This window comes from Artibeus jamaicensis, unplaced genomic scaffold (assembly GCF_021234435.1).
Source record: "Artibeus jamaicensis isolate MK-2021 breed Jamaican fruit bat unplaced genomic scaffold, CSHL_Jam_final contig_585, whole genome shotgun sequence".
Taxonomy (NCBI): domain Eukaryota; kingdom Metazoa; phylum Chordata; class Mammalia; order Chiroptera; family Phyllostomidae; genus Artibeus; species Artibeus jamaicensis.
Genome location: NW_026521894.1, coordinates 2,624,520 through 2,649,975, shown reverse-complemented (window position 1 = coordinate 2,649,975; position 25,456 = coordinate 2,624,520). Strand labels below are relative to the sequence as shown.

Genomic DNA, 25,456 nt, shown 5'->3' with positions numbered 1-25,456 from the left:
ATCTGCCCTGAAGCAAAGAAAGTAGTAGTTTAATCTCAAACTGTCTGGTGAGGGTGAAATACTTTTGATTTTTTTAGATTAACTAGATTTATTTTCCACAAGGAAGTATAAACTCTGATTTTTTTTTTTTTTACTTGCTCCTCTGGGTCATCTTTAAACAACTATTTGAGTTTAATGACAATTTGGCCTCTCCAACCCCTTAGCTTGTGATCATATTTAAGCTATACTGTTAGGGTATATTCTACTAACTTATATTTCCAACTCATACAGCCACAGCCGGGGTCCCTTGATCTGGTCACACCAGTTTCTGCAGACTTAGTCCCATGACAGTGGTGCCCATAATCAGGTCTCCCAATTTGAAGCAGTTTCCCTGAATTTTGGACTCGTCAATAGTGATGGTTAAAGAAATGATTCTACTCCCCATATGTAATCGATGCCTTTGTGGTTTGTATACTTATAAATCAGAGTTGTTTCTGAAATTTGTTTCTTTGTTTTTATGATAACCTATGCACCCTGAAGAATGCAGATGAAATGAATTCAGGTAAGGACAGCATCTCTCTTCCCAAAGTGCATTATTTTTTAGGATCAGTGTTTGTTTGTTTTAATTTATTGATTTTAGAAAGAGAGAGAGGATGATTTGCTCCACTCCTTCATGCATTCCTTGGTTGCTTCTTGCATGTGCCCCACTGAGGATCAGACCCACAACCTCGGCACATCGGGACGACGCTCTGGTCGGCTGAACTACCCTGAGCAGGACCAGGGTTTCAGCCCAGACCCTCAGATTATAGCCTCCGGGTTTACAACAACCCAGGAACAAAAACCTACTGATGACCCAGTTCTGTTACTGGCCGTCAAAGGGAGCAGCCCTTGGAGGTTCTTCTCTCTTTTCTCCTGGCGAATCTTTTGTGTAAACTGAATTCAGTTATTCTGAATCTTCCAGTGTACTCTTAGCTGCTCAAGGGATCCAGATAGTTTTCATGTTGCTCGGCTCAAAAGCTCATTGTGCTAAACGGAACAAAAAAATCAGTCTTCAGGAAAAACTTTTTTTTTAAGTATAATTCAAATTTAACACATAGACATAGCTATCATAATAACAATATCATACAGATTACCATGTTGAATTAAGATTTCATTTCAGGTGTGTGTGTGTGTGTGTGTATGTAGTGTACCTGTATGTGTACATGAGAAGTGTGGCTCTAAAGCTTTAAAGCAGCTTCTTCTGACTATGAGACAACTGATTTTAGTATTGGATTTTTCTTTTTGATATTTGAAATTACTCTGCTTGCAGAGGCCTTCTTGGCTTCCGTGGAGAAGGATGCAAAGGAACGTGCCAAAAGAAGGAAGGAAAACAAAGTCTTAGCAGATGGTAATTGTCAGTCTTCGCTTTTCAATAGCGGGGGTGATTGGTGCTGGAATGAGCACATGAGCCTTTCTGCAGATGTTTGAGGACATCAAGACTCCCATGGGTGGGTTCATGGTGGGCCTAGGCAGTGGGACCTGGCCAGGTGGCAACCACCTGTCCCTGATGTAATGAAAAGGAGACAGGGCAGAGCTGTCCGTCGGCCTCTATAGTCCAGCCTCTTTCTACAGCATATGGGTGGACTTAGCAGGTCAGATTGAGCAGTACCAAACAATATTTGGAGCTTAGGGAGGGGTGAGAATGAGGTACCACTGCCTAACCTGAGGCGTAGATGAAGAAGTGAAAAAGAAAAAGGAAACAAGAAAACAAAGATATGAGAAGGGAAAGGAGAAATGAAAAGACAGGTTGTGTGTGCAGCAGGGGCATACACGGCAGAGAAGGCTTTCAGTGTTGACTTTTATACTGTCCAGGGGCATGTGAGTTGCAGATCTGAATGATACCATATTTGCTAGAAAATTAGTTGTTTGACCCTTTTCATGAAACATTGACTCTGTAGACTTGGTCTCTGTGGCAAACTTGGAGTGGTTCTCAGCCTTGAGGCAGATAACATTTACTTTTTCTGAGAAGCAGACTTGGGGTGAATTTGGAGAGAAAAATCCTAGAAGTAACCAACCCTGACATATCTGCAGAGAGAAACAAGTGATAAGTCCCATTTGGGTTGATGCAAGCTGTGGCCTTCAAAGTAGGGTTGGAAAATCAGGGGAATAAAGTCTGAAAGAATTTTCTACTGTGGGGAGAGCTCATCTGTATAACTGTTATTCTCATAGCCCTAAAAGAAAAGGGGAACAAAGCCTTTGTCAGAGGCGATTATGAGATGGCCATTCTCTGCTACAGTGAGGGACTGGAGAAGCTGAAGGACATGAAAGTGCTGTACACCAACCGAGCCCAGGTCAGTGAGCCAAGAATGCATCCACAGGGTTTTCTCAGGGAACAGAGCCACTAAACTTGTGAAACAGAGAATGATGAGACCAGATGGTACCAGTGGTGTGACGATAACTGGCTCTGGTTGGAGTGGGGGGGGACCTGACTTGTATGGAGCATTTGCCAATTTCCATGGTGTAAATAGTCTCACCATGGTCCAATGTCAAGTTACCAACTTGAAATCTTTGAAGGAGGACTTGGGAAGAGCTACACATAATCAGTTCCCGTGTTAGTGTAAGTCTGCTCCAGTGCATCACTGATGGTAACCAGCCACTTTTCCATGGGTTTAAAGGAGAAAACTAGTGGAATAAAATGACCTGTGCGGTCTTGGGACTCTGCCACCACTGGATTTGTCCAGCCTCTCTTCTCATGGTAAAATCGAGGACTCCTCTTCTGTTAGTTTCTTACTCATTGTCTCAATCCCCTTGGATTAGAATTAAGATTCTGCAACTGGGGTAGACTGGATAGCTGATAGTTTAGAGCCACTTCTGAGTTTCTAAAATCCCTGATGCCTCAGTTTTTTTTTATATTTTCTTTATTTATTTTTCAAGAGAGGGGAAGGGAAGGAGAAAGAGTGGGAGAGAAACATCAATGTGTGGTTGCCTCCCATGTGTCCCCTGCTGGGAACTGGCCTGCAACCCAGGCATGTGCCCTGACTGGGAATCGAACCTCAATACTCTGGTTCACAGGCCCGCGCTCAATCCACTGAGTCAGTTTTTAATTTTATTTTTATCACAGGTGAGCTCAGTTTCCTGAAATGTGAGGTAAAAACTATCACCCAGATGTTTATTATCTACTACTTAATTGAAAGGACTAGGTTGATAATTCTCAGTTGAAACAAAAATGTCACCTATCACCTTTGATGAGTACTCCAGTTTGTGTGTGGTAGAACTCTGTTGCTCAGGTCTGGAAAACTGACGGATTCGTGGACGTGATTATCTGATGTATCAGCAGGACCCGTGTGTGAGAGGGACACTTACAAGAGGAAGAGCCCTGGTCAGCCCCAATTTCTGTAACTCAAGGTTAAGAATGTCCTGCTGTGGTATGTAGAGGCCTTAGGAGGCCAAAAAGTTTGGGAAGGGACTGCAACTTAATGATAGATGCGCCCAAGCACCATATTACCTCATTAGTTTGGCAGCTGGAGTTAGACTAGAGTTGAGACGTCACTTAACCACAGCCTGTTTGTGGAGAAAATTTGTTATAAAGAAGCAGCTGGTAAACAAAATGGCCAAAGATTGACTTAGCAGTGTACACTTTACCACCCTGACAAGATCATAAACTTTTTGAGAGCAAAAACTGACATATGCTTGTCCCCTAATGCTTGTTGTATAGCAGCTGTTCCATAAATCCCTGTTAAATTATGTAACACTGGACACACAAGAAGTCCATTTGGGATTTAAGTTTCTGTTGACACTTCAAAAGAAACACTTAAACATAACCAATTAATATAATAATTCCTTTTAATTTATCACTAAATTTATCAGTAATTATAGTTCCACTTTATTTATCACTGAAACAGTTGCCTACTGATTCTTGTTCAGTCTAGTTACTCTAAAGTTATTTGAAAGTAGTGAAATTGAATTGCTTTTCAAATATTACATAATTCAGACAAATCTAATTCAGATAGTATATACCCTGGTTTATATAAATTAGTTACATTTTTACTGTATTTAAGTTTAAACAGCATCTTGATTACTTCTGGAGAACCACATCAGGAATGACTGTAGATAAAAATAAGTAAAAGCTCTGGGAAAGCAGTTCCTGCCAGCTTCCCCAGAGAAAGCTTATTTGGAGACAAATGCAAAATGTGCTGCCTGGTGTTACAAGTCATTTAAATCATTGACTATTTTTAAAAATTTAATTGTTGTTCAACTACAGTTTTCTTTTACTCCCATCCCAGCCCACCCACCCAGCCCTCCCTGCTTCCTCCCATTTCCACCCACCCCCAGTTTTCATCCATGTGTCCTTTATACTTGTTCCTATAAACCCTTCCCCTTTCCCCCTGAAATTCCCTCCTCTCTCCCCTCTGGTCACTGTCAGCCTGTTCTCTATTTCAGTGTCTTTGGTTAGGTTTTGCTTGCTTGTTTGTTTTGTTGTTTAGCTTCCTGTTAAAGGTGAGATCATATAGTATCTGTCTTTCACTGCCTGGCTTATTTCACTCAGCATAATGCTTTCCAGTTCTATCCATGCTATTGCAAAGGGCAGGAGCTCCTTCTTTTTTTCTGCTGCATAGAATTCCATTGTGTAAATGTACCATAGTTTTTGAGTCCATTCATTTACTGATGGGCACCCAGGTTGCTTCCAACAAACACTTGGCTATTATAAATTGTGCTGCTATGAATATTGGGATGCATAGATTCTTTTGGATTGGTGTTTCAGGGTTCTTAGGGTATAATCTTAGCAGTGGAATTGCTGGGTCAAAAGGCAGATCCATTTTTAGTTTTCTGAGAAAATTCCATACTGTTTTCCATAGTGGTTGTACAATCATTGACTGTTTTTTAAATGCCTCCTTGTTTGCATGCAGTGAACACTTAATGAGGACCCTGTGAATAGAGTGTTTCTTCTTGCTGGAGAGAAAACCTGCCCTTTTGTCACTTTGTTTTTCCCCTGGAGCTAATGTTATGATCAGTAGATTGCTGGTGTAATTTAGATAAATCACTTGGAAAAAGTAGTTCTTAAAGTGTGGAAAAGCAAAAGAGAATGAGGAAGTTACAGGGTGTTGAATCAGGCTTTAAAAAGAACAAAAGAAAAGGAAAAGGTGGTAGAGAAATTGTTTAAGTCCATTTAAGCCTTTTCAGAGTCTGTATGTATCCCGAATAGCGATGTCATGAAATCATGCTACAGTTGTCTAGAAGGATGCTACCTCTTACATCCCCTGACTTTCAAATGCAAGCCCCAAGCCTAGAGGAAAAAATGGTTCCTTATAGAACAGAAAGCTCGAAGTTGTCCACTTCAATTAGTACAGAATCCAAGTTAATGAAAGCACTACATAGCAGCTTCTTTTCTATGGATGCAAAGAGGTGCACTGCAGGAATTCATTAGCTGGCTATTGCCTGTTCCCTACTCACTTCGGTTGAATGCCGGCATTCCGTATGAGTCATAACACTGACCCTATAATTGGCTTGCCCATGGAAATACCTCATCAGATTTATTGGTAAGAATGTGACAGTGCCCAGGGACAGTTCTGATTATGGGCACACCTACCTGGAGTATGGGCTGAACTAGCGGTGACTGACAGGACTCTGGAAAATCACTTTTTCTCCTGGTGCCTGGTTTTCCTTTCTTGTAGTGGGGTGATTACTGCTGCTTGTGAGGAACTTTCCAAAAGAAGAGCACTTAAAGTCTACTTAGTGAAACTTGATAAGAATTTATTGACCACCTGTTGTGTCTAGTAATTAATACAGAGGGTATATAATAGCCATTGTGCTTGCTGTTAGACAGTCTTTTGTTTGTTTACATGCTACTAATTCTTTGAAACTCTTAAGTGAGCTAAATTTGGTTTAGTTTGAGTAGATCACAGAATTCTGAGTCAATTCTTGATTTTCCATATTTTCCCCAATTCTAGGGGGTCCCAAAAGAGTACCAAGGGCTTGTTGTGATGGTCTAACTCTTGAATGTCAGCTCATTTCTTGTATCTCTTTCTTCTTGCTGTGCTTACAAGGAAAGATGAACTTTACCTTTTGTTGATAACATCCTTATTGAAATATAGTCATCATACAATTCCCCCATTTAAATATGCAGTTCACTGGTGTGTAGTGTGTTCATAGAGTTGTGCAGCCTTCGCCACACTCAACAATTCCATCCTCCCAGAAACCCTTTCGGCAGTTCCCCCCAGCCCCCTCCTCGCCCTAGGCAACTACTAATCTACGGTATGTTCAGGTTTTGCAACTTTAAGCAAAACAATGTATAATGAAACCAGTTCACCATAGGGTAATTGATTTAAATAACTTAAGTTCCTATGGCATCTCACCAATATAACAAAATGACACTGAACAAAATTATGTTATTCAAAGACTGACCGTACCTTCTATCCCTATACATCTGTGAATTTTGGGCATTTTATATAAGTGAAATCGCATAATATTTTACCCGGCTTCTTTGTGTCCGGCTTCTTTCACATAATCTTTTCAAGGTTCATCCATGTTGTAATGTGTATCAATACTTCATTCCTTTTTATTTCTGAGTAATATACTATTATATTGGATATACCACATTTTATTTATCCGTTCATGAGTTGATGGGTATTTAGATTGTTTCTGTTTCTTGACTAATACTGCTAGGAGCATTGGTGCACAAGTTTTTTTTGTGAACATACGTTTACAGCCCTCTTGGGTACACTCAGGAGGAGCACTACTAGATCATATGGGAGCTGCACCTAACTGGCACAACAGGTAACAGTTAGTCTTTTGAGGAACAGGTGTCTTCCAAAATGGTTGTATCACCTTACATTCCCACTAGCTGTGTATGAGGGCTCCAGTTTTCTTACATTATCGCCAGTACTTGTTATTATATTTTTGTTCCCTTTATCATTTGGTTTCCTCCTAGAATATTCACAGGGGTGTAGACTCTAGAAGCTATCTCTTTCTTTGTAGATGTGTTTAGTGTGCTGTGTATTATCTTTCACTGCTCCAGATCCTGCTCTGCTCTGTGCCCTGAGGAATGAAGTCTGTGGACTGGCCCCTTAACCTCCCTGCTTTATAGCTTCCATTTGGGTTCAGCCAATGAGATCAGAAGGAAGGAGGACAGTGACATTAGGCTTTTTACTCTCTCAGCTTTGGCCGTAGTAAAAGCCACAGCTCCCATTAGGCAGCACTTTTCACAAAGCTGCCCGCTTCTATTTTGTCTGTTGCTCCTTTTTCTGCCCCTGCAGTTATAGCAATGGTGATGGCTCTTCACTGTTGCTAGCCCTAGGGTTCTGGTACATTCCTGCTGGTTTTCTTAAGCCCTGCCCTCACCTTGTAAATAGTCCCTTTATTAAACTTTCTTTGTTACCTGAGTATGAGTATGCTGTCTGTGACCTGCTGGGACCCTGACTGATACTGGTAGGGACCAGTTACTTCTCATCACCATAGGACTGCTCTTTCTGTGTTAAATAAAGACTGCTTACACCCTGGCTGGTGTAGCACAGTGGATTGAGCTCAGGCCTGAGAACCAAAGGATCACGGTTTGATTCCCAGTCAGGGCATATGCCTGGGTTGAAGACCAGCTCCCAGCGGGAGGACACACAAGAGGCAACCATGCATTGATATTTCTCTCCCTCTTTCCTCCCCTTCTCTTCTAAAGATAAATAAATACAATCTTTTTAAAAAAGACTGCTTGCTACTGAGTTGTATGTGCATAGCAGCTGTTTGTGTCATTACAGGCCTACATAAAACTTGGGGACTACCAGAAGGCGGTAGTGGATTGTGACTGGGCTCTGAAGGTAAGAAAGTATTTCTTCTTCCACATGATGGAGCTGGGCTTGCTCAGGCAAGATGCTTCAGTCCTGAAGTGAATAGAGAGGAGCTGCTGATGTATCATGGTGGGAAAGGGTATAGGCGCTGTATGCAGAGCCTCAATTCTTCATCTGTAATATTGATAGAATAGAATTGTTTGAGGGTTATGATAATATAAAAAAAATATATGCTCCTTAGTCAGTACTCCAGAGAAGCTGCTGTTAATATTGGTTTTTCATGGTTTATATTCCAACAGCTTATCCTTTGCTATTGTGTTATCAGAACTTTGCTTCATGTGATAATGGTAATGCCTCCTTCTCTTTCTAGAGCCAATGGGAGCCTATCTCTGCAAGGTCATTCTTTCTCGTCAGTTTGTGCTTTACTTCTCTAGCTCTAATATCTTAGAGATGTGGTATAGCATCCCCTATTTGCAGAGGATGCTACAAAATTCTTGTAGAAAAAAGAATTCCTATTGGTCAGCCTAAATACTAGTCAGGCTTCAAGCAGATAGCATAATGTTGTGCTTGATATTTATCAAAGTGTCTGAAATTTACCAAATTAGACAATTAAAGGTTGGGACAAATAAGAACTGTTGGAAATATTAGAAGAGTTTTAAAAAAATAAATGTCATGATCACTTCTTAGGGACATTATTTCAGGTGCCTAAATATTTAAATAGCCCGTAATCCACGTTCCCTGAACTATTCTGTCACAGAGGCTTTAACTGGAAAAAAAAAAAAAGCTTCTCACACTTCTTCACCAGAGAGTTGTTAACAGCAGGAGCATGGGCCCCCAGAGGGTGCAGAAGCAGAGAGCAGGGGATTTCTTTTTAGACATGTGTTTTATCTTAAAACTTTTTGTGCATTTTGCATTGCATGCTATAAAATTTATCTGCTTATCTTAATATATTCATATTATTTTAAATAACACAATCAAGCAAAATTGAAGTGCCAGGAGACTGTTCCAGATTTCTCTTGTGACTTGACTCCCCAGTGTGGCACACCTGCCCCAGGCAAAGAAGCACATGGCTCAAGACCTGAGCACATTCCGACAGCAGCATATCGGCCACACCCACTTCCTTATTTTTTATTACGAGGGTAAGCCAGGGAAACAGGAATGAATTAGAAATTGACCTTGCTAATAATTGTTAGGAAACACTGGGATCCTCCAAAGCTGCCATCCAGTGTGGGGGCGACTTTCCTCGAAAGTCCCCCCGTGTGCCATGGATGAGAGTAAATATGACTGAGACATGATGTGATCTGCTTGGGGAGGAGAAGTGGCCATTTTTTCAGAGGAAAAGGCTGTGAACAGTGGCCAGTTTCTCAGGGGAAAAAGGCCAGCAGCGGCCAGTTTCTCCGAGGAGAAAAAGGCCTCAAGCCTCCTCCTCTAGGGTCTTTTATTGGGTTCTAATACACAGGAATATAGGGTGGCAAGGATCAGACATAACATTTCAAAGAAATCTGAGGGCTTAGTATGAGTCAGAGTCTGTCAAGAACAGAGTTTTAGGGTTTCTTGCTTGAACCCTTAACATATGAATGAAAGCACTCTTAGCAGAGCAGATTTCACAGGTTTATCAGCAAGTCTTTGTGATGCCAGATTTTTTCCCCAGTACATGCTCTAGCAAGGCAAGGAGCTGCACCTCTCCCCATCAGGTATTCAGGCTTAAGGGGGTTAGAGCCAGGAAGTGCTTCTCCCAGAGAACATGGGGACTTAGGCTTCTCAAAGCTGGGGGGAGAGAGTCCATTGCTCTTTGTTGCAGCCCCCTGAGTCCTTCCATGAAGGCCCCCCAAGTGGTCGTGTCTGGCCTAGTTTGCCCCTCCTCTGTGAGGGGTCTTACCCATCATTGACTTCCAACCATGCTTTGGGGACAGGGAGAGGAAACTGCGGCAGTGTTTTCTACCAGAGACAAGCTTTATCTCCTGCGGCTAGCATTCCAAAGGTTATCCCTAGCCCTTAGCCACAAGGGGTTGAGATACAATCCCTAGAACCAGACAGGGTGGTCTACAGCAATCTGGCACACTTGATTTCTTTATCCCTTAGAACGTATGGTAGCAAATCTTGTCCCGTGGTATCGTCACAGTCTTTATGTTGTAGGAACTGCCCAAAGCTGAAGACATGGGGTCTTCCCAGATCCAGCATAGATCTGCTAACCTTCTTTGTCACTTTATTGGGTCATGATTTATTTTTCTATCAGCATTCTGTAAGAGAAGAGAGGGACAATGACCCCAGCAATAACAGCAGAGACCACCATTTGCTGCTTGTGGCAATGGGCTGTCTCATTTGAGCCTCACATCGTTCTGTTCTATGCTCAATACCACTGTTATCTTTATTTTTCTGACATGGAAACCTAGCCTTGGAGGTTAATTAAGTAACCTGTGCAGGATCACATGGCTAATGTTGGTCTAGTAGATGGTTCAGCTGGTGCTCTGACCATCTACTAAAACAGCCTCTTCACTGAAACCTTAAACCCCACAATCCCTGGCTAGTTGTCTCCTCAGAAGGAAAATGAAGTCACCTCTTGGGACTTCCAGGGGTATCTTTTCCAATCTGAAAAGGACCAAAGAGGAAATCACACCACCATGCTGATTCAGGATAGCACATTGGTCTGTTCCCAAGTGTTAATGGAAACACAATGTAATTAACAGTGAAACCCAGGCAAAGCAGGCCCAACAGAGCTGACATTAAAAAACCCTGACACTCAGCAGCCAACCTTGTTAAATGCCCAGCGAGGCTCCCAGTTGAAGATGTTTGGGTAAACACTTGGAAGAATGGAAAAAATGTATAAGGAGTTCTAAAAGCTGATATTGGTTGGCTCTACATCAGAGCTGTGAATTAAAAAGTTCCATTCTCTTTAAAAGTAATATATCAATAGTGAGTGTCTGTGGCACTCCATTATTAATAGTATTAGTACTTTCATACCAATTTAAGATTTTTGACACTTGGGAATTGGCAGAGACATGCCCACGTGATGGTATTTCAAGACTGATGTTCCTTGTCAGGGAAGATAAAGGCAGCAAAGCTGGTTTCCATGGGGGTCAGTCACTTTCCAAGCACAATGCAACATATCTTCTGAAGGCAGGATTCCTGTCAAGGGGGAATGGGATTCACCTGAGATAATCCTGGTGGGGGTCAACACATAATCAGAGAAGAAAAGGGAAAAAATTCGTTAGCAGTCTTCTGTCTCATTGCCTGAGGAAGTTAGTCGCAACAATACCCCATCACACAGACCCACAGAAGGCAGGACCAGGCTCGGGGGCCCAGGGGCCCAGGGGCCAGGCTGCTTTTCCCTGCTGTGACCTGGTTCTGCAAACATGGGCTCTCATGAGCTGCAGTACTACAGTTCTCTCTTTTTCCTTGACCATGCCTTTCCCACTTCCTCTATTCCCCACTCTGAAGTCTCCAGGGTTCAGTCCTTTTCTCCCTGCCTTTCTTCACCCTGCAGTTTCTCCCTCAAAACTTGTTTCCTCCCATAGGTTCAACCCTCATCTCTGCATATGGCTCTCAGACCTAATCTCCCAGGGCTGCAGGTTTTCATCTGTGTGTCTGAGCATCATCTGAAACAAACTGTTCATCTTCCCACCCAACCTGGCCTGACCTGACCTGCCTCTTTCTGCTAATGGCACATGATGTCTTCCAGGCATCTGAACTCTAAACTTCTGACTTGACATCCTCCTTCCCCCTTACCATTTATTGTTAGTTGATGCTGCTCAATTCTCTCTTCAACAGAGCTCTGGCATCTGCACTTTCACTCCCACTGTCACTAGGACATCGCTTGTTAGCCCCTCATTTGAAGTGATTTTTTGGTCTCCTCCCTTATCTCTCTACCTTTCCCCCCTCCAGTCAGTTCTGCACACTGCCTCCAGACCAATTTTCCTACCCACGGCCACAGATCTATCCTCCTCTAGTCTGGTACTCAAGGCCTTTAGGTGGGCGCACTGCCTGGCTCACCCCTTCCAGCCTGATCTTCCCCCTGCCTCACCCTTGCTCCTTGTTTTGGACTGTCCACTGAAGCCCCTTGTCCTCTTCAACCTCTGGACCTTGCTCACCCCATTCTCCCTTCATCCTCCTCTCTTTACCTCCATATCATTCAAGATCCAGCTCTGATCCCTCCTCTTTGCATGCTCTTTGTTAGGCTACATTTCTTCAGAGTGCACTTCCTTCTACTGAACTGCAAATAGCACTTTGCTGAAAGAGTTTTTGTGTAATTTTTAAGCCTTTGGGGCCTGGAATCAAGTGGCCAGATTTTAAATCCTAGCTCTTTCATTTAGCATCTTTGTGACCTTGAACTTCTCCAGTCTTTAGTTTCCTCACCTGTAAAATAGGGTTAATAACTGTACTTGTAGAGTTGTTATAAGGTTTGTATGAAGTAATGTATTTAAACCCTATGGGAAGTACTAAGCACTAACATGCTATCATTACTATTATACTTCCATTCACTTAGCAACAAATCAGGGAATGATATTTATGAAAATTCATGCATCTATAAAGGACTCTCCAATAACAATTATTGCTACTTCTTCTATTGTTATTTAGCTCTTCTTTACATCATTTTTGGTTCTGAAATGGATTGCTATTGTAACTGCAGCAACAGCCATTGATAGCATATTACAGACACTGAACTAATGTTTTACAAGTGTTTCTTCCTCACAACAGCCTGAGAGGGAGAGAGACACTATAATTATCTTCACTTTCCACTGAAGATAATTATTCCTTTGAAGAATATGAGCATCAGGAGAGTCAGGCGGCCTGGCCAGCATCCCACTCTCACCAGAGGTGAGAGGCACGCCAGGGGTTCGCCCAGGGCTTTTTAGACTCCTGAGCTTCATGCTTAACCTCTTTAAATCGAAACTTCTGAAGGGCATCTGACTCGGTGCAGTGCCTTGCACCTAAAAGGGATTCAATTACTTAATTGGATGTTTTAAATGATAGTTTGTATTTCTGGCCTAGTTGTTCCCTCTGGAGTTATAATAGTTAGGAGCAGGCAGGTGCAGAGTCCCTGTGCACATGGTTTAGCCTTGGCCCTAGGTTTCAGTCCTGCCCTTTGAAGGCATCCCTTCTGACCTTAAATGATAAGAGTACAAGCTTCCAGTATATATGTTGTAGTTTATTTCGGGGGAGGGACTTCCCAGGCCTACTGAGGTGTAATAGCATTTACCCAGAATAAATTGTACTGTCTTCTAATAAAGCAGTGGTTCTCAAACTTGGCTGCATATTTAAATCACCTGGAGAGTTCAAAAAATATTGATGCCTGAGCCCTAAATATGTACAGTTTAAGTGGTGTGGGGTTCAGCCTGGCTCTCAGAAGTTTTATAAGCATCTCAGGTAATTCTTATGTCTCGCCAAGGTCACGAGTTCTTCTAAACTAAGGGTTTCTGGCTTCCTGACTGTCATTAAATGGAAAGGAAAACTGACAAGTACCGTTAATCAGCTTGATAGAGAACCTTCCTGTGTATTCAGGCTCCTTGCAGGCAATTAGTCTGGTCACAGATGCATGGAAAAGTTTCAGTTGTCAAGTCTAGGAGCTGTCCTGAGAACAGCTTGTCCTTCACTCTATTAACTAGGCCGTTACAGAAGTGCTGGCGACTCCAGATCATCTGAAATGTCTAATTAGTCATCATCTTTTATGCAGTGTGATGAAAAATGCACAAAAGCCTATTTCCACATGGGAAAAGCCCACCTGGCTCTAAAGAACTACAGTGTGGTAAGTTCATAAAGGAATGTAAGTAGAATGGTTGATCAATCACAGAGCTATGCTTCAGATTGTCTCTCCCCCAAGTTGATTAGATAATCCACCTTGTAGTATTTTCCAGGGTAAATCTTTAGATCTTAGAGTTGGGAAGGATGTTAAGGGTCATCTAGTACAGCCCACCTGCTGTAGAAACCACTCTGCCGTATCTTCTGCCAGTGTTCACGGAGCCCTGGGAGAAGCATTTCTTAAGAGAAAAGGCAAAGCAAAAAGATTAAAACAAAACTTACTTATATCTCATCACCCAAAAATGATCATGCAGGTATATATTCACATCAAGGTACTATATATTGTTAACAGCAGCTTTATTGAAATACAATTCACATACCAAACAATTTTTCGATGCAAAATATACAATTCACCAGTTTTTAGTATATGCACAGAGTTGTGAAACCATCACTACAATCAATTTTAGAACATTTTTGTCACTCCCTGCAAAAGCCCTATACCCTTTAGCCCTATACTCCTCATCCCTCCACCCCACCCTCAACCCTAGACAACCACTGATGTGCTCTTGTCTCTACGCATTTGCCTATTCTAGACTTTTCATCTAAGTAGAATTATACAGTATATTTTTTGTGTGTTTGCAAGGGTCATCCATGTTGTGGCGCAGCACTTCATTCCTTTTATTGCTGAATAATGTTCCACTGTATGGAGAGACCACATATTTACCCATCGGTTGATGAGCACTTGGGTCATTTCCACTTTGGGCTATATTATGAACAACCACGTGCAAGGTTTTATGTGGACATTTACGATACCTAGGAGTAGATCTGCTGAGTCACGTGCTAACTCCGTGTTTAGCCTTTCGAGGAACTGCCCATTGTTTTCCAAGGTGACTGCACCATTTTTATATTCCTACCAGCAGTGTATGGTTCCAGTTGCTGCACATCCTGGAGAGATAGCAATACTTGTTATTATCTGTCATTTTGATTATAGCCATCCTAGTGGGTGTGAAGTGGCATCTCATTGATGTTTTGGTTTGCATTTCCCTAACTGCTAATGATATTGATCATTTTTTGTGTACTTATTGGCCATTTTCATATGTTCTTTGGAGAACTGTCTCTTCAGATCCTTTGCCATATTTGTATTATGGATATAAGTCCCTTATTGCATAAGTGATTTGCAAATATTTTTACTACTCTGTGTTGTCTTTTCACTTTCTTGATGATGTCATTTGTAGTAGGAAAAAATTTTTGATTTTGATGAAGTCTAAATTTACCTGTGTTTTTCTTTGAATGCTTATGCTTTTGGTGTCATTGCTAATCTAAGATTTATTTCTACTTTCTTCTAAAAGTTTTATGATTTTAGCTCTTAAGTTTAGATCTCTGGTCCACTTTGAGTTAATATCTGTATATGGTATAAGAAAGGCATCCAGGTTCATACTTTTATATGTAGATATCAAGTCACCCATCACCTTTTCTTCAAAATACTATTCTGTTTCCCACTGAATGATTTTGGCACCCTTGTCAGAGATCAATTGACCATAAATGCATGTGTTTATTTCTGAACCCACAGTTTTGTTCCATTGATCTGTATGTCTGTTCTTATACCTATACCACATTGTCTTGATTCCTAGAGCTTCACAGTCAGTAATGAATTGGGAAACAGTGTTCTAAATTTGCTCTGTCTTTTCAAGATTGTTTTAGTTATTCTGGGTTTCTTGGTTACCATACAAATTTCAGGATCAGCTTGTCAATTTCTACAAAGAACCCAGATGGAATTTTGATGGAGATTACATTGAATCTGTAGATCAATTTGGGGAGTATTGCCATCTTAACAATATTAAGACTTTCAATCCATGAGCATGGAATATCTTTCAATTTATGTGATATTATATTTTTAAAAAGAAATTACCTTTGCCTTGGCTGGGTAGCTCAGTTGGTTAGGGCATCATCCTGATATGCCAAGGTTGCCAGTTCAGTCCCTAATCAGGACTCATCATACAAGAATCAAGCAGTGAATTCATATATAAGTGAAACAACAAATAGGTGCTCTCTCTCTCCCCCTTCCTCTCTCAACAATCAATAAATTTAAACAAATTTTTGTAAATATTGTCTCCTATTGTACATTTTTAATGCTTTTATTTGTTGGATTTTAATTCCAAAAGTAATGTAGTTTTATTATAATAAGATCAATAATCGAGAAGTAAAAAAAAGTCAGTCTTCCTCTTTCAACCAAATTCTATTCACTCGTTTATTCATTGAATTATTTCATTCATCATATGTGTATTGCATGCCTTCTATGTCCCAGGCGCTGCTCTAGGCAACAGGAATACAGTAATGAACAAAACAAAAATTTGACTTATTTGAGCTCGTATTTTTGGGTAGGGGTGGCTAGGAGACAGATAACAAATTAAATTGACGTGTCATATGTTGGGTAGTGATAGTGTTATTGGAAAAACTAAATCAGGAAGCAGTGAAGGTATAGAGTGGTCAGGGAGGACCTTTTTAAAGCAAAGGAGGTAGTAAGGTAAAAAAGATATGTGGATATATAATGGAGTGGTCCAGATGAAGAGATGGCTAGAATGGAGCAAGCAAGGAGGAGAATAAGAGGTGAGGTCAGGCAGGTGATGGGGTGTGTTGGGGACTGAACCCCAAGGACTTTGTTGGCTTTGGGAGGACCTTGGATTTTACTTTGAGTCAGCTGAGAGCCATTAGAAGGCTTTGAGTAAAGAGGGAAGTTATCTGCCTCATGTTTTAATGGCAGACTCTGCTATCTTGAGAATATATTTTGGCATGGCAGTAAAAGAACAGAGAACTAGTTATAAGGCTATTGGAACAAATTATCTGAGTGAGGAGATGATAGTTTGGACCAGCGTGGTGATGATGGAGGTGATGAGAAGTGATGGGATTCTGGATATATACCAACCGTGAAGCCAACAGGAATTGCCGGTAGATTAGATCTAGAGTTAAAAAGAAGTTTGATGTAAGGTCACTGTCTTAGTCCTTTTGGGCTGCTACACAATAAACCAAGGAGCTTAAACCACAGACATTTATTTCTCAGAGTTCTGGAGTGTGAGAAGTCCAAGATGAAGACACCGCAGATTGGGTGTCTGGGAAGGACCTGCTTTCCAGTTCATAAACAACCAGAAGAGCGAGTGAGCTCTCTGGGGTCGCTTTCACAGAGGCGTTACTCTCATTCATGAGAGCTCCATCCTCATGACCTAATCACCTCCTACAGGCCCCACCTTCTAATACGGCACCTTGGGGTTTAGGTTTCAACATAGGAATTTTGAGGGGACACAAACGTTTAGTCTCTAGCAGTTTGATATGCATCTTCTGCCCTGAGGCACTGTTCTTTGATTAATACAGTGCTTTTCCTCAGTTTATTTCTTAATCCTAACCTTCTAGACCTCCCTAATGTGATAACTCAGAACTGTTTATTTTTTTTCCTGCCTTTTTCTTGGTGCCTGGTTATAAGTTCTAGACATCCCTGAGGATAGTACTGCCCTAAACCCAACATCATGTGCCATGAACTAAACTCTTTGGTTTTCCAGAAACTTACTGTCTAACAATTTCCCCAGTGAGAGCCCCTCACTCTCAAGTTTTCTAGCTGACTCATATGACCAGCTCTTTTTGCAACCCTGTACCTTTAAGTGGGCACTCCTCATTACCTGTTCCCAAGCCTCTGTCAACAATGTCTCGAACTTTCTTTATTTCTTTACTCCCTAAGGACACATCTGATTGGTAGCCTCCTGTTCTCTCCCAGTGCAAATATCATATTTAGATTTTGTCGTTACCTTATGATCATTCCTATCCCAGCTAGACATGACCCCCCAAGGATTTAGGACTGGATATTTTCTACCACAGGCTATATGACAACACCATTTTTAAAAATAAATCTTGAAATAATACCTGTTGCCTCACTGAACCAGGGAAGCCTAAACAAACTGTCAAGTACATGCTGTGTTCCCATGCCTGCCTCCTGTGCTAGAAAGAGCAGGAGGCAGGGAGGAAGTAACGAAGAAGCCAAGCCCTGGGATACCCAGTGTCTTTCTTATCACCACCTTGCCCCCTAACCACTTGTCAAGGTCTTGTTTTTTTTTTCCTAGTCTAGAGAGTGTTTTCAGAAGATCTTAGAAATAAACCCCCGGCTGCAGACACAGGTGAAAGGTGAGAATGTTCAATATCCTTCACTTGAATTTCAGTTCCCCTTTGTGCTCTGGCCTCGGACTGCCTTCCATACCTTCTCTGCACCTGGCTGCAAAGCCACAGCCATGCCTGCCAACCAGTCCTCCGTTAACAGGCTGCCCTGCGACTCTTTCCTCTGTTCTCTAACTCAGCTTTTTGCCTTTCTCCTTTCTACACCATCCTCCTTTGGAGCCTTCTAGACAGGGAATAATGTTATTCTTGTACCCCCAAGTTGTTTTAAGGTTCTGAGTACAGACTACGCTATTTCTAAAATTTTCCTTGCTGAAGATGAGTTTGAATTGTTTTAATGCATTATGCCTCTCAACGTTCCATCTTCAAAAAGGTTACCCCTTGTATGGTAATGCTGATGTTAGGGTTGGTTTTTTTGTTTCCCTCCCTGTTTTGCTAGGTTACCTGAATCAAGTAGATCTTCGGGAGAAAGCAGACCTTCAAGAGAAGGAAGCCCATGAATTGCTGGACTCAGGAAAAAACACAGCCATAACGATCAAGAATCTCTTGGAGACTCTTTCTAAGCCTGATCAGAACCCATTGTTCTATGCAGGGGGCATTGAAATCCTGACTGAAATGATGAAGGACTGTAAGCCAGAGACGTGTGTGAGCATGTTACCGGTGTAAAGGGGCAGAGTGTAGAGGCCTGCCCTCATGACAGACTCCCTTCCTTCCACAAACACTGATGGAAAACATACTATAATGTAGGAAAACATACTATAATGTAGGTGCATAAGAAAAATACCGCCACCCCAGCTACATCCTTTCCTCAGGGAATGCATGTGTGTGACATATATGCCATAAACACCATGTGTGTGCAGTGTAACAGAGAACATATACATAGCATGCACTCGTTCCATGTATGCTTACATCACATACACACAGAACATGCACTCACATCATAACTGCTCATATCACATATACCACATTCGCACACCCATAATGTACAGATAACACATATCACACCATATCATATACTGCACATACTCCTCAACCCGCTCCACATATCCTGTACATAGCCACGCACCCTTTACATGCCCTGCATATACCCCATGCACACCCAGACACCCTGCACTTCCCCTACAAATCCCTAACCATAGGGAAGTGGAAGGTGGGATTTTTGTAGTATAAACAACTGTAAGGTTCTCCCCAGTTACATTTAATGGTTGCTTAGGAGGTGTAAACAGTTTCAGAGCAAACACCATCTCCTCCTGTTAATGAGAGTCATACTGTTCTCTGTTACTAGTTCTTGTAAATATTGATACAAGGGCTTAAACCGTTTTGTGACTCAGTGACAGGATGTTGTTGGTACAAGTAGATGGAGTCTCTGACTTCCTGCTGTTGTATATTGGGGGTGCTCACATATTCCCTCCTGGAGTTCCTTGGGAATTATAGGCTTCTCTGTAAAGCATGGAAACAGCTTTGAAATAAATGTTTAAGAACAGATAGATACGCTGGTCCGTCCCGGAGGTTGTTGAGCAGCTCCTGGAGATTTCAGAATGATGAATTGTCAGATAACCCGCAGGGCCACCAGTCTTAGCTCTCTCTCTGGATGTCCCTCCCACTGGGGCTCCAGATGCAGGTGACAGCGGTGGGTTTCAGAATGTAAAGGCTTTTGTTTCTGCCCAAACTGTAATTTGGCAAATTGACATTTCATACCGGGCTCCTTGTTATCAGCTAGCTCTGTTATAGCTAGCCATCAGCCAGACAGTTTGGGAGTCTGACGTGGGTCTCTCTGAATTTGTTTCAGGCACAGAACGAACTTTATTCAGAACACATAATGGATTCAGTATCATCAGTGGGAATGAAGTCATAAGAAGGTAGGGATGTTTGTAGAGATAGCCAGCATCAAAGCAAGGGAAAGACAGACATTTGCCATGAAATCAGACACTGATCACACAGGCAGAGACTCCATTGCATGATACCACCTTCAGTCAACATTGGTGGCTCCTTGAAAAGTGCAGGGGTGCTGTGTGAACACCCCTTGAACTTGGAGCCTCAGGTAGTTTGCATTGTGCCACAATTAACAACTGCAGTGAGAAAAGGTCAGCGAAGTTTCTCAAAGTTTCTCCAAGCCCTTCGAAGTCAGAGAAATGGCCATTTTTGCTGGTGTGCCACCAGTTGCAAGATTGCTATCTGTTCTTTTCTTTTTTTGGAATTTGCTGATCATTTCCAGATACGAGATCAGCTGGATCTTGACTGATCCCATTTAAAATTCATCTTAAGAAAGACACATATGATAGGAAGTTGGTTGCTGAAATTATTTTATTTTGTATTTCAGTTATTCTGCTGTAGTTCCTGAGGCTCAGGACCCTGCTCTGGGTTTGAGCTGCCAGCACGTTTGCATGCATATGGAAGCCCATGAACCCTAAGCGGGGTGCTAGCCCACCACTCAGTGGTCCTGGTGTGACCAGTGCCCACAGCCCCTGGCTCACCACCCACGTAGCGTGCAGCCCAGACTTTCTCAGCCTGCAGTCTTGTCCCACAGCTCTCAGTTCTGTGCTTGGCGGTCCTTTGGTCCTGGTGACCTGCAGTTCTGAATTACAAAATTACTTTCTCAACCCTGCATTATAGGACTCTGTTGTAAAATAAAAACAAATGAAAAGCAGATCAAGGCTGATTTCCAGTTCTAATATTGTTCTCTCTTCTCCATTCCAGGTGCTTTTCCACAGCAGGAAGAGATACTGTGGAAGAGACCATGTGTGTGTCCGTTCTCAGGCTCTGGCAAGCAGTGTGCAGCGGGAACGGTAAGCCTGGGTCATCACTGTTGATGCCCATTGCCATGGGACCTCCGTGGGCAGGCATGGTTGTCTCCCCAGGGCCCAGCCTTCCCTCAGAAAAAGCATATGGATCAGAAACAAGCCCTACACTACAGTTATGTCTCTGGCACCTTTATAGCCACCTTCGCTGCGGCCAAGGTCACTGTTAGCATAACGAGTGGTCTCACCACCTGGGCATTTGCTCTGCTCTCTGCAGACCTGTGACATCTGCTCATGCGTTAGCAGTGGGGTGGCAGTTTTTCCTTTCCTGTCTGCCTTCAAATACTGTTTTTTTATTTTTTATTTCATTATTATTACTATTAATTATTTTGTTTTATTTTTTGGCTGACTGCAGTACCCATTTTAGCATCATGAGCTTTACAGTCATCTCTGCCAGCATCTTGTGACACTGATAGTGTGTAATATTGGAACAGTAAAATGTTATAGGGACTTTATTTACCTTGTTAACTTTTAGCTTTTTACATATTAGCATCTTCTGAGGTTTACTAAGTTTTTGTTGTTGCTTCTATCTTCACCTGAGGACATGCCCATTTGGCCCTTACAGAGAGGGGAATGGAAAGAGATAGAGAGGAAAGGAAACATGACTTCAAGAAACATTGATCAGTTGCCTCTCATACACACCCTGACCAGGACCAAACCCTCAACCCAGGCATGTGCCCTGACTGGGAATCGAACCTGCAACCTTTTGGGTCCCAGGACAACACTCCAACCAACTGAATCATACTGGCCAAGCCTGGGGCTTACTAGGTTTTTACAGAATCTTATTACTTTTGTGACCTCAGTGCAAATAAAAAATTGAACTATTTTCCTTATTTTTTAAAAGCTATCTTTATAGGGAAATATCTGACATTGGACACAAAACACTGAAAATGAGAATAATAATGCCCATGTCTTCTTTTCACAGGGCTCCTGTGAGGAGCCGGTGGTAGAGCTTGTGGATGTAGTTTGTAAACTAGAAAATGCTAAATATGAGATAATAAATTCTTTTTCTTAATTTAGTAGAGTGGAGGAATCATCTTGAGTTCTAGAAAACTAGAGAATCAGAGGGTTCTCCCCTGAAGGGAATTATGCTCAGACTAATGTCATAACCAAGGTGCGCTGGTACTCTATAGGATGCCGCAATCCCCACATGGTGATTCTGCAAACCCTCCCACAGAAGAGTGAGGGGACAGGGCTTGGTGGTGATGTGCATGGGACATACTGTCCTTCTGTACAGCCCCAACTTCTTCAGCCAGCATCCTACATTGCTTTCTGTGAACCTTGGGGTCACATTTTTCTTTAATATCTGAACATATATTGTCAGACACAACCTGTGATATAAATGTTCTATCTCAGATCAATGACATCTTGGTATGTCCAATTCACTAAGTACAAAGCAGTTTTTAAAAAGGACAAGGGACTTATTAAAAGTAAGGATGTGGAAATACGTCCATGATATGTTGTTGAGTGGGAGAGAGAAACCAGGCACAGTGTAGGATGTATCCTATTTTTTTCAGCAGTGTATTCTTTTTTATATTGTTTATGCTACTACCCTTGTCCCTGCTTTTTCTCCCTTTGCCCACTTCTACCCGTCCCCACCCTCTCCTCTCCCCCAATCAGTCCCCATATTGCTGTCCAAGTCCATGGGTCATGCGTGAGTGTTCTTTGGGTAGTCCCTTCGTCATCCTTCATCCAGCGCCTCCCCTTCCATCCAGCGACTGTCGCCTTTTTATCATTGTTCATTCAAGGGGTGAGCAATAGCTCCTCTCAGGATGAGCTTACCTGGAGGGGGTGCAAGAGACAGGGACTTTTATTTTCAGATTTATTCTTCTTCTGTTATTTTAGTTGTTTTCCAGTACAAGAAAAAAATATGTAGACTCTGCTCTGTTTTGTAGCTTAGCCTCACACTCCAGCTGTACCCCTGCCTGCCCTCAAACCACACACCTGGACCCAGGTGAGGGGTAATCGAGTGCCACTCCCCCGGAAACAGCTTACAGTCTGGGAGGGGGCATGCTTTACTAATGGAAGTTCTTTCTTTTCCAGGAAGAACTCAATGGTTGCTCTGGCCACTATAGGAAAATTGATAGTCTAAAGATATTTCACAGTTCAGCTGATTCCTTTTTATTTCCTCACATTTCCAGATACATATACCAAGGAGTCTTTGACAAGAATAGTAATAGCTAATGTATGTGTGCCAGTCCCTGCTGTAAGCCCACCCTATAGTCACTCCTTTAATCCTCGTGACAGCTCCATTAGGTAGGTCATCTTCCCGATTTCACTGATGAGGAAACTGAAGCCCACAGGAGTTAGTAGATAAGCTAAGGTCATCTGCATTGTCATGCAGACCTAGAAGTTTGGTTCCAGAGAGTCCATGTCTTTATACCTCATTGTCCCACCTCTCAAATGAGTAGAGAAGAATTGGGTTGGTTTAATTGCTGTCGTGATGTGCACAAGGTGAATGACTTCTGTGTTTCCCAGAGGAAAACCAGCGCCTGCTTGTGACACGCCCTGACTCAGGCAGGCTGCTGCCCTCCCTCTTGGCCTCGGGGGTCCTGAGCATCCAGGAGCAGAGCCTGGCCCTGCTACTGCAGCTTGCCCAGACGGAGAGTGGCCGGAGTCTGGTCATCAGCCACCTGGACCTGACCCGGTAAGGCTCTGCTGGCGGGATCTTCCCTGCAGCATCTCAGAGCATCACCTGCCAAGTTGAGAGTGGCCTGTCTCCCTCCTCATATCTCTGGCATCAGACTCAGTTAAGGATCAATAACAGACAGAGCCTTTAAAAGGTACCCTCCATCACAAGGACCTGTGGGAAGACTCCTGTCTGAACCTAGCACCGTGGACAGTTTCACTTTTCCTGAGCATGCTTCCATCTCACAGGCCTGCAGACGACGGTATAAGCGCCAGCACTGCCAACACCAGATCGGGAACCAGCTTTCAAATAGGTCATCTAATTCTATCCTTTTCACCTCACTCCACGCTCAACTCTTCCTGCCCTTACTTTTCTTCGTCACAACTGTTTGAGGTAATACTGTCTGACTTACATATCCTTAAACCCTTTCTGGAGCACTGTAGAACACAAATAAATAACACACATCTCAAACCTTGTTACATGTAGATCTTCCCAAGGCTTAAGGTGAAAGGAATAGAATGTGCCTCTCCCCGAAGCAGACTTTATTTTTTAAAACATCACTGAGCCAGAGTGATTCTGCCCAGTGCTCTTCAGCCTAAAGATTACTAGTTTGAACATGTGAAATTTCCATTTTTTATATCCAAAGTGCATATTGGCAATTTCATGTCATTTGTTCAGCCTAATAGAAACAGTAGCAATAATTATAGCTTGCATTGTAAATGCTTCTTACTAATCTAAAAACAGAAGTTGGCCTCCAATTCTTTTCGTTATTATCTCATTTAATCTCTGTAGACAAGATTGGTGCTACTGCTCCGTTTCCCACCGGGGCAGGAGAGACTGCGGCTGGTAGCAGGGTGTCTCACCAGCTGCCTCCAGGCCCTAAAGGCCAAAAACAGCCCCCGCACTCTGTTCTCAGTAAGACCAATGGCCGAACCTGAAACCCTGTCAGTGGGACCTCCAGCACCTGTCCCACATGGTGGGGGGAGTCCCACCGTGTGCTAAGGACAGAGTGCTTGTTAAGCCCCCAGCTTGTGGCCCAGTCATAGCCACAAAAGGCGGGGGCAACCCCCTGAAGCTCAGCTGCACAGGCAGTTGGATCATTCACAGAGTTAAATCCTCAGAAGTACATTTCATGTCCAAATCACTCTGCAGTCTTTTCCTAAATACCTTCATCATGTGTTTTTTATTGGTTTTGGTGTCTGAGCGAATGTAGCTATAGTTATCAGAAGCTTTTCCCCCCTAAGCTATCTTTGAATTGCTTGAGTTTCAATTTAAATTTTTCTAGTGTCTTGGAGAGTGGCATTTATGATCATCCTGCGAAGTCCTACCTACTCTCTTTAGACAGTCAAAAAAACCTTAGCTTATTTCCTTAATGGCTGCTATTCTCATTAATGTCTGTCCCCAGTTAAATCGGAAAGAGATGGAATGTGTTCTCTGTAATGAAATGAGATGGTTTTAAGCAAGACAAGGATGCACACAGGTCCCATGACCTCACAGAGAGGCACACACAGCACATTCTTCCGAAAATGCTTTTCCCTGTACAGTATGTTGAAGGACCAAGTGTACATCGGCAGGACCAAGCAAGGGCCAGTATCACTTTGTGGAAAGAGCTAGGTTTTTAGATGCAAGCAGTCTTGAGCCCAGATCCTCTGCTGTCTCTAACAGGCTTATGAGGAAGCTTAGAGGAGAGATGCATGCATGCCAGTTAAACATCTTCCTGTTGCAGTCTACAGAAGGCTCGACCCAGAGAAGCTGGTCTCATTTTCCTCATATAGCAGAGGAGACTAAAGATGGCACCAGCTGGTTGAGTGGCATGAAGATGTCAGAATGAAGCGATCTGTCCTTCTTTTGACCCTTCCCTCATGGCCATACAGGCTGCTGCAACTCCAAGCACCACCTCCTCTTTAGGACAGGTGAACACCAGCTGGATCTGTCCCTTTTATCAAGAGAAACCACTGCTTTTGCTTCCCTTTGGTCAGAATTGTGTCACAGGCCACCTCTGATTGGGAAACTCGTTCTGGCATCTCTAGGGTTTCTGTGGGGCTGGCCAGAAAATAGCACACACCACAGTAAAAGTTTAAAAGCAGCTAGTGTTGTGCCTGACACATGGTTGGATTCAGTAACTTTTATACTCATTTTCTCTTCAAGGTCTGTTGTTCAGGGTCCTAACCTGACACGAAAGTGCATTTATTGGTTACACTAGATCATTTTCTGATGTGTGGTCCATCTCCCACAACAGCAGCTTATCAGCAAAGCAGAAAGTTTGCTAACAAACAAGGAGGTGAGAAGGGGTAGGACATAACCCCCTGTTCTCTTTAGTCCAGGCAGTGTGTGCATTTTGTCACAGTAAGAGGAAGGCCGGTCGTTTATGTCTCCCAGAACAAAAGCCAGGGTGACCTTAGACT

General features: G+C 42.6%; 1 protein-coding gene across 2 annotated transcripts in view; it reads left to right on the top strand.

Moving 5' to 3' along the window:
* The window catches only part of TTC12 (tetratricopeptide repeat domain 12), a 46,890-nt gene that overhangs the window by 9,131 nt on the left and 12,303 nt on the right, over positions 1 to 25,456 (top strand). For both annotated transcript variants that reach the window (XM_037163143.2, XM_053670372.1), the window contains 10 exons: positions 520 to 541; positions 1,289 to 1,366; positions 2,188 to 2,309; positions 7,704 to 7,763; positions 13,405 to 13,476; positions 17,576 to 17,636; positions 18,064 to 18,252; positions 19,414 to 19,483; positions 20,322 to 20,410; positions 22,901 to 23,069. In XM_037163143.2, the coding sequence (XP_037019038.2) occupies positions 520 to 541; positions 1,289 to 1,366; positions 2,188 to 2,309; positions 7,704 to 7,763; positions 13,405 to 13,476; positions 17,576 to 17,636; positions 18,064 to 18,252; positions 19,414 to 19,483; positions 20,322 to 20,410; positions 22,901 to 23,069 (932 nt within the window). The remainder of the gene's footprint in view (positions 1 to 519; positions 542 to 1,288; positions 1,367 to 2,187; positions 2,310 to 7,703; positions 7,764 to 13,404; positions 13,477 to 17,575; positions 17,637 to 18,063; positions 18,253 to 19,413; positions 19,484 to 20,321; positions 20,411 to 22,900; positions 23,070 to 25,456) is intronic.